We start from the raw sequence: 8592 nt of genomic DNA, 5'->3' as shown, positions 1-8592 counted from the left end.
AATCAAAAAAGAAAAAGAAAAAAAATGAGCCGGCCCATGAAGGCCCACCGATCAAACCGGTCAAACCGGCCGGTAAACCGGTCAAACCGGTCGGTAAACCGGTAAAACCGGCCGGTAAACCGGTTGCACGGGAGCTTTTGAATTTCAAACCGGTCAAACCGACCGGTAAACCGGTAAAACCGGCCGGTAAACCGGTCAAACCGGCCGGTAAACCGGTCGGAATCGGTTGCACGGGAAAATTTGAATTTATTTGAATTTGGATTTGAATTCAACCGGTTTCCACCGGTAACCGGTCAAACCGGTCCGGTAAACCGGAATCGGAGCCCGGCGGTTACCGGAAACCGGTTGAGAAATAAAACCCTGATCCTCCCTCGAGCCCGCCACGGGGCACGGCTCAGTTGAACCCGTCTTCTCCCTCAGCTCCACTCCCAACCGGCAACCCACCATTCCCACGCAAACAAATGCTCCTCTCACTCTCCCCACACCCTTCCTTTCTCCTCTCCCTCCCCGCCACTTCCGCCTCCAAGCCCCGCGCCCGCCTCCGTCCTGTCCACGCCTCCGCCTCCGCGTCCCCCTCGCCGGAGCTCCTCGGCAAGTCGGCGCTCCGCCGCATCTCCGACAAGCTCCGCGGCCTCGGATACCTCGAGACCGGCTCCGAGACCCCCGCTCCGGCCCCGGACACGAGCGGGGACGCCGCCTCCGCCGGCGAGATCTTCGTGCCCACCCCGGCCCAGCTCCCGCGCCACCGCGTCGGCTCCACCCTAGACCCGAGCTGGGCCACGGCCGACGGCGAGGCCGGCCCCGCTGCGCGGCGGCAGCGGAGGGGGCGCGGGAGGGATGCTGCTTCGGCGCCGCCGTCCGCGGCGGAGCTGGCGCTGCCGCGGGACGAGCTGCGGCGGCTGCAGGGGATCGGGATCAGGGTGAGGAAGAGGCTCAAAGTCGGGAAGGCGGGCATCACGGAGGGGATCGTGAACGGGATACACGAGCGGTGGCGGAACGCGGAGGTCGTTAAGATCAGGTTCGAGGACGTCTGGGCTATGAACATGAGGCGCACGCACGAGATGCTCGAGGTGAGTGCTCCCTGTGATGTTTGTTCTTCTGGCTGTGCATGTCCAAGTCCAACTACAAAATTGGCATCCGGAGTCATGTCATTATCTTCCTTGGGGTAACACGCTTAGTAAAATAGGGTGTTGTTTGATATAATGGTGCTTGGTTTTGTCGAGCGCCACTGTAAATTTCATTTCCCGACTTGATAGAATAATTGAGGTTTTAGTATATGATCACAAAATCTTGGTGTGAAGCTGTCAGTAAGAAGAAATGAGCAGAATATCTGGTTACAATACTGGGTTGATGAGTTTGAAGTCATATGATCAGGATGTAGTGTGTTAGCATTCAGAAAACTATTGCTTCGTTCAATTATATTTCATTTCAAGTTCGATTTGACAAATGAGACATATCAGAGAAATAATGTATAGTTGGAACCAACTATCTCGGCTTGCATTTGACAGTTCAACATTCTCTGTTTCTTTTTGGTGATATAGAGGAAAACTGGAGGCTTAGTCATTTGGAGGTCTGGGAGTACCATCATATTATATAGAGGGACCAACTATAAGTATCCTTACTTCCATTACAGAGAAGAAAGTATGGATGGTTTTCTTGACGAAGAATCATCAGAGCAGAGCAGCTCGGGGGATGAGGATGAAGATCTTGGTATAGAATCAGCGGCGCTGAGTAGCAGTAGGGAGGAGGATGAGACTAGTTTTCAACATGATAGCAGTTATGAAAGTAGTGAGAATCCTGTTATAGAATGTGCAGAACAGAGGAGTACAGGAGAGGGAAAGAACCATACCGTAGGAGATTTGAGCCAGAGCTTAAGCAGAGAGAAAGATACAACTCATCCAATATTATCTACCAAACGGCTTCTTTTTGATACACATGAGGGAAATTTGGACATTAGAACTGCAGCTCCAAATGAACAGCATGCGAGATTGCACGGAAACACTCATGCTGATCGTCATGGTAAAGTTGGTCCTAGAGATCGGTCATCCTTAGTGGCTGGTGTTGGTTCTCCAAATAAGTTCCGATTACAGTTGCCTGGGGAGGTCAAACTTGCAGAGGAAGCTAATAAATTACTGGATGGGTTGGGCCCAAGGTTTTATGGTTGGTGGGGGTATGATCCCCTTCCAGTGGATGCTGATTTATTACCAGCTATTGTGCCAGGATACCGTAGACCTTTTCGCCTTCTTCCTTCTGGTGTGCCGTCTAAGCTAACAGACAGGGAAATGACTATCCTTAGGAGACTAGCTCATCCCTTGCCCTTCCACTATGCACTTGGTAATGTTTGTTACTTTGCTGTTTCCTCTGTCTTTGACAATATTGATAAGGATTGCTGGTATTAGATTCTTGTGTCCACTTTCCAGGAAGAAGCAGTAACCTTCAAGGATTGGCTGCATCCATGATCAAGCTATGGGAAAGATGTGAGGTAGCGAAGATTGCAATCAAGAGAGATGCAAACAACACTGATAGTGAACTCATCACTGAAGAATTAAAGGTAGGTAGGTACTAATCAAGTCATTGCCCAATACGGCAATACCCAGTCATACAGCACATTTTTTGTGTGCTCCTGCAATGTTCTGGTAAAACTGGCATAGAGTTTGACTTGGGTCACATATAATCAGATATGGGGATGTAAAGTTTTGCCTATGCTTCTTTCTTGCTTCTTGTGCATTTGTTCATCACCTCCACGTATGATCAGAAATCAGGAAGATATATGTTTGTGTCTGTTGTTATCCTAATCTACATGAAATTTCCAGCTTTCATTATTTTTTCAGTGTACTTACATTATCCATTCCCAAAATTTTGAATGGTAAATTCCACCTTTTTGTTTAAATGTTACAGGGATTGACAGGTGGAACTCTATTATCAAGGGATAAGGAGTCGATTGTATTCTACAGAGGGAAAGATTTCCTCCCCCCAGCTGTCTCTCTGGCAATAGAAAAACGCAGAAAGTTGGGCGGTTCTACAATCTACAAGCCCAAGCCTGACACTGAAGCAAGCACGCCTGCTCAAGATGCTTCTGTACTGAAGGTATCAAGTGATGTCCCTGTACACATTCATGAAGAGGAAATTTCTGTTCCAGAGAATAGAGCAGAATCTCTTAATACTGTGGCCCAGATTGTGGAGACCAGATTATCTCAGGTATGCTATTAGCTATCATATTTGTTATCATTTCGTCTGCTGTCTGAGTAAACGTATATACAAATATTTTTCAGGCCATAGCAGAGAAAGAGAAAGCTGAAAAACTTCTTCAAGAACTAGAAAATGCATCTCAGCCTTCAAAAGCTGAAACTAAAGAGGTTATCTCGAAAGAGGAGAGGTACATGTTGAGGAAAGTTGGATTGAAGATGAAACAATTTCTGCTGCTAGGTGGGTATTCTCCTCAACATTGCACTGTACTGTTCTGATCACAATAATTGTTTTAGAAAATGGAAACTTGCTCCACTCTCCACATACCAAACAATTAGATTATCCATTTCTTAGCTTTAGCTAGATTATCTGATTGAAAGGCTGATATTAAATCTTTATATCTAGAACTGTAATGAGTTTGCGGGTACTAAACCATATTCCAATCCGTTCTGGTCATTTCTTAGTTCTGATATTGACAGGGTGGGTCCTATGTGGTTTTCTGTTGCTTGAAGCGGAAAATTTTGGAACTATTCTGTCATCTCTTGTGAATCACCTGGGAAACTTCTATTTTCGTACAATCCTATACATCACAATGTATCTGTTACCACTTTACCAGCAATAGCAATTAACTCCTCCCGTCCAAACAGCCAGAGGGAGGAGGGACGCAACCCATTGTAAGGATAATAGCATTATCCCTGTGAAGGCACCTAACAAGATGCATAAGTGGTTTAGGAACAGATCTTACATCCTTGTTCCAGTCTTCCAGATAGAGATAATGTAAATTCTGCGCATGTAATACAGAGATTATCTTTAGGAAAGTTTATATTGTATAGCTAGGGCAATGGACAATCTTGTAGTTTCTCCACAGAATTTTCTTCCCACATCCCACTTCCATTTCTTGGGTCTTTCAATCACCTTGTTTAATTGGTTTGCAGGGAGGAGAGGAGTTTTTGATGGAACTATTGAAAATATGCATCTTCATTGGAAATATCGAGAACTTGTCAAGATTGTCTGTAAAGAACACAGCCTTAAAGATGTTGAATATGCTGCTCGAACTCTAGAGGCAGCGAGTGGTGGTATTTTGGTGGCAGTGGAAAAAGTGAGCAAAGGACATGCTATTATAGTATATCGAGGAAAGAATTACCAGAGGCCATCAGCTCTCAGGCCAAAAACTTTGTTGAGTAAAAGGGATGCTTTGAAGCGTTCTATGGAAAACCAACGTTGTAAGGTGCATCTTATATCTGTTGTATTGTTATGAGTCTATTGTGCTAATATCCTTGATATTCTGAATCATTTCTCTCGTTCATTTCAGTCCCTGAAGGTTCATGTGCTTAATCTGTCAAAGAATATTGACTACTTGAAGGACCAGATGAATTCCAGCTACTATAAAACGACCATTCGTGATCCTAGTGTCAACTCCAGAACATTACAACAGAAAAATGAAGTACATATTCGAACTTGAATGCAGTTCAATTGCCACTCAGTATATTCCATAAATGCCTGATTATTTGTTTATTTCCATATAAATGGTCAAGGAAGTGCCTGAAGTTGCTCCCAAGAGTTCAGAGCCAGAGGTTGAGGAGTTCGCTTCAGTTGTGATGGATCGAACCTTAAATTTAACAAAGTCCGGAGTTCCTTTGGATGACGATGATACACAGGTTATTATGAAATCTGTGCGTTGTAGTTTGGTCCTTTACAATCAGTTTATGCGAGCTAATGTGGCTACTGCACACTGTATTACAGAGCAAAGTCTGTCTCACTAAACTTGAAGATGACTCTTCACTGACTGCAAGTCCATGCCTGACCGGGAGATCTAGTGCAGTTTCATTCAATGATCTGAACAGACATGTGAGTTTGTCTGCTTTCCCACCATATGTCTTTGCTCCATGCTGAATTGCTGATGTTGATGAACTGATGTCGCAGCAAAACCAGCACAGCTCTACTGTGACGTTCGATTCAGATAGTCGTAGTGAAGGCGATTCAAAAGATGTGGATGCACCAAAATTTGATGTGGAATCTGATCCTCTCTTGCCTCTGAGAGCAACACCACTCTCAAATAAAGAAAGGCTTGTACTAAGGAAGCAAGCGCTTAAAATGAAGAAACGGCCAGTACTTTCTATAGGTATCTTTCTTGGTCTTATCCGAGTTTTTGCCTGCATTAACTTTAAGATGCTTCGCTAAGCATCTGATTTATGTCTTAGGGAGGAATAATGTCATCACGGGAGTTGCAAAAACAATAAAAACACACTTCAAGAAGCATCCTCTTGCTATTGTGAACATAAAGAACAGAGCGGACGGGACTCCAATCCAGCAGCTGATAACAGAACTGGAGGTTTGTAACTTGTAATAGAGAATAATTAGATCCTGAGTACCCGAATTCATCTAATATTCTTTGACGTACAATGGAAACAGGAGGCGACAGGATCGGTTCTAGTGTCACAAGAAACGAACAAAGTGATTTTGTACAGAGGTTGGGGAGCAGAAGTGGCCCAGAAAAGCTCAAAGGAAAATGGTACAGATGAAGATAAGGAGGTGATATCACCTCAGCTCCTGGAGGCGATCAGGTTAGAGTGTGGATTGCTCCCTGACGAGTCAGGATAGCTGAATGCCAGAGTAACCTCCCCACAGATCATGTTTTGAAAATGGATCGTACAATCATCGCTCGTGGATAAATGGATCATACTCGTATAGAGGACATATATATGCAACGAGAACTGAAGCTGCATAAGAGCAAAGGTGTGGAACCCTTCTCACTGACGTAGTGCTCATGCTGTCGAAGTGTCGATGCATTTGTTTGTCGCCGTCGCAATTGTTGACGACTGCGCATCTTTCCTGTCGTTTTTCCTTTTTTTTTCTGGGTGGCCCTTGATGCAATTATCCATTCGAGGATTTTGTGCGTTGTGCAGATAAGAACACAGACATGGCCATGTTTAGCTGTGCTGTCGTATCTTGTTCCAAGTAGATCTTACTCAACTCGTCAGCAGCTAACATCCGGCAAAAGGTAGTGCCGTCTGCTGGAATCCGGCCAAAGACCTGCAAGGGTGATGCACACATGGGTCAGCACCTTTGCTTGCATCATCCATCCATCCGTCCATTTGCCCTGGCCTTTGCAGCTTGCAGGCTGCAGACCGCGGGCGGGCAAGAACAGTGGTGCTACATGACCTGTCGATTTGTTTCGGCACTGCCAACACCAGCTCCCCTCCTGGCTACAGAATTGTGTCCAACCTCTCCGTTGTCTGATGAACAGATACTACAGCTATACCCAGATGAAAGGCGTCAAAAAAAAAAAAACTCCGTCGTCTGCCGTTGTAGACCCAAAGTGACTATTTGCCACACCATGCGCTGAAAAATCCTGCGCCTCGTCATGTGAAGTTACGTGAGGTTTGTTCTCGCAAGCGCCACTGTTTGGGGTCGAGCTCGCACTTCGTTGCAGGCTTGCAGAGTTACCCTGAACTGGGCTCTTGCTCTCAGTAGTAGTACTACTACCTCTCGTACGCAAGAAAGAATCGGTGTCGTGAATATTTTAGGACGTGCTAGATGCGGCTGCTCTGGTGCGGTACGTGCAGTATAAAGCCGTATCTTGCTGCCCTGAAAAGAAGAAGAACGGCGCCTATGGGCACGGCTTTGGACTCCTTTTTTTCCCCCAAACCTGACGCTTTGCCCCTGCAAGAGGACAAAGGGACGCCTTTTGGCTCTCGGCCTGGTGCGAACGCAAGCTGTTGTGCATGGATCGAGATCGCTTTTGCCTTCCTGGACATGCAGACGGCTGGGCGGCAGACGACGCACGAAAAGAAAGGTAAAACTTTTAGACTGTGTTTAGATCTGTAGTGGTAAAAAGAGTTACATCGGACATTATAGTACACTGTAGTACTTTTCGTTTGTTTGTGGTAATTATTGTCCTACCATGACCTAACTAGGCTCAAAAGATTCGTCTCGTCGTGTACATCAAAACTATGCAATTATTTTTTTTATTTACTTACATTTAATACTCCATACATAAGCCAAAATATTTGATGTGATATGGGAATAGTAAAGTTTGGAGAGAGAAATTTTGGAACTAAGGCCCTGTTTGGGAGGGCTTCTGGAGCAGCTTCACGAGCGGCTCCAGGTGAAGCCCTCCCAAATGTTTGGCCCCGTTTGGCAGGGCTTCGGCTCTTCCAAAAACAGCTCCGGCTCTGGCTCCTCAGATGGAGCGGCTTCTCTGGTGGAGTTGGAGCCGTTTTAAAAAATATTTGGCAAAACAGCTTCACTTGTTAGATTGATGTGTAAGCCGCGTGAAGCCACGATTTCATGGCTTCACCTTGCCTGTGTAAGCCGCCGACGGCTTCAGCACCGGCTTCACGTGTGAAGCCGGTTCTGAAACAAACGTTTGGGAGGGCTTCACGTGAAGCCGCTCGTGAAGCCCTCCCAAGAGCCGTGCCAAACGGGGCATTTGTTTTGTAACCGGCTTCACGTGTGAAGCCGGTCCTGAAGCCATCGGCGGCTTATACAGGCAAGGTGAAGCCATGAAATCGTGGCTTCACACGGCTTACACATCAATCTAACAAGTGAAGCTGTTTTGCCAAACATTTTCTAAAATGGCTCCAACTCCACTAGAGAAGCTGCTCCATCTGAGGAGCCGGAGCCGGAGCTGTTTTTGGAAGAGCCGGAGCCCTGCCAAACAGACCCTAAATAAGGCTGCACCCTGAGCGTGCCGCTGCACCCTGTTCAGTTGGTTCAAGGCAATCAATCAGACAGCCTCAACCCACTAGTCGCAGCCATGCCCAAGCCCAGCGGCTGCGGCTTCCCTGTTGTCTCCGCTGTTGGCTGTGTTTAGTTTTAAAATTTCTCTATCCAAATTTCACTATTCATCTATCACATCAAATCTTTTTCTTCATGCATGGAGTATTAAATATAGATAAATAAAAAAACTAATTGCATAGTTTTGATGTACACGACGAGACGAATCTTTTGAGCCTAGTTAGGTCATAGTAGGACAACAATTATCACAAACAAACGAAAATGCTACAATGTGCCACAGTATCCGATGTGACTCTTTTTACTACTATTTTACGGATCTAAACACAGCCATTGTGTCTCTATCCGTGTCCCCGAACACGCGGTTTCTCCCCTGCAGAATCTGAGCCCTCCTTTATTTTTCCATCCACACTGCCACGGCAAATCGAGCGCGGGGCCTTCATGATCGAACCTCTTGTCACAGCGCATGGCATCAACAAGGGATTTTCTTCCCCATCAAATCTATTCTTGTTTTGTGCTCTTTTTTTTCTAGAATATGCACTTTCCTACTTCTAATGTGTTAGAATATATAATTCATCAAAAACCAAATTGGATTAGTTGACCTTGTTGTTAGGCTATGGGCGGAAACATTAATGGGCCCAGATCTTAGAGATGAGCGAACCGGTGATC

The 8592-nt window shown here is 45.7% G+C and overlaps 1 protein-coding gene across 3 annotated transcripts; it reads left to right on the top strand.

Annotated features, from left to right (window-relative positions):
• The first annotated feature begins 389 nt into the window (after nucleotides 1–389).
• On the top strand, nucleotides 390–6395 carry LOC120642349 (CRM-domain containing factor CFM2, chloroplastic-like). Of its 3 annotated transcripts, XR_005662576.1 has the most exons (13): nucleotides 390–1070; nucleotides 1542–2334; nucleotides 2400–2551; nucleotides 2899–3198; nucleotides 3273–3426; nucleotides 4122–4414; nucleotides 4499–4630; nucleotides 4722–4844; nucleotides 4930–5034; nucleotides 5110–5308; nucleotides 5388–5518; nucleotides 5599–5922; nucleotides 6093–6395. XR_005662576.1 is itself a non-coding variant. In XM_039918812.1 (12 exons), exons 1-12 carry the CDS (start codon nucleotides 462–464, stop codon nucleotides 5785–5787), a joined length of 3180 nt encoding a protein of 1059 aa, XP_039774746.1. In that variant the 5' UTR covers nucleotides 390–461; the 3' UTR covers nucleotides 5788–6206. The 3 variants fall into 3 exon arrangements, 2 of the variants coding, with proteins under 2 accessions (XP_039774746.1, XP_039774747.1); XM_039918812.1 differs by having other exon boundaries at nucleotides 5599–6206; XM_039918813.1 differs by having other exon boundaries at nucleotides 392–1070; nucleotides 2421–2551; nucleotides 5599–6206.
• The last annotated feature ends 2197 nt before the right edge of the window (nucleotides 6396–8592 follow it).

The sequence above is a fragment of the Panicum virgatum genome, chromosome 7K (assembly GCF_016808335.1).
Source record: "Panicum virgatum strain AP13 chromosome 7K, P.virgatum_v5, whole genome shotgun sequence".
NCBI lineage: Eukaryota > Viridiplantae > Streptophyta > Magnoliopsida > Poales > Poaceae > Panicum > Panicum virgatum.
Note: the sequence above shows the minus strand (reverse complement) of the source record. Positions and strands in the feature narration are given on the sequence as shown.

Excerpts from the sequence above, each read along its gene's own strand:
- LOC120642349 (XM_039918812.1), top strand. The coding sequence starts at position 462 with ATGCTCCTCTCACTCTCCCCACACCCTTCCTTTCTCCTCTCCCTCCCC. Across the intron at positions 2,335-2,399 it reads GCCCTTCCACTATGCACTTG|ATTCTTGTGTCCACTTTCCA; the intron begins GTAATGTTTGTT and ends TGCTGGTATTAG. Across the intron at positions 3,199-3,272 it reads TGGAGACCAGATTATCTCAG|GCCATAGCAGAGAAAGAGAA; the intron begins GTATGCTATTAG and ends AATATTTTTCAG.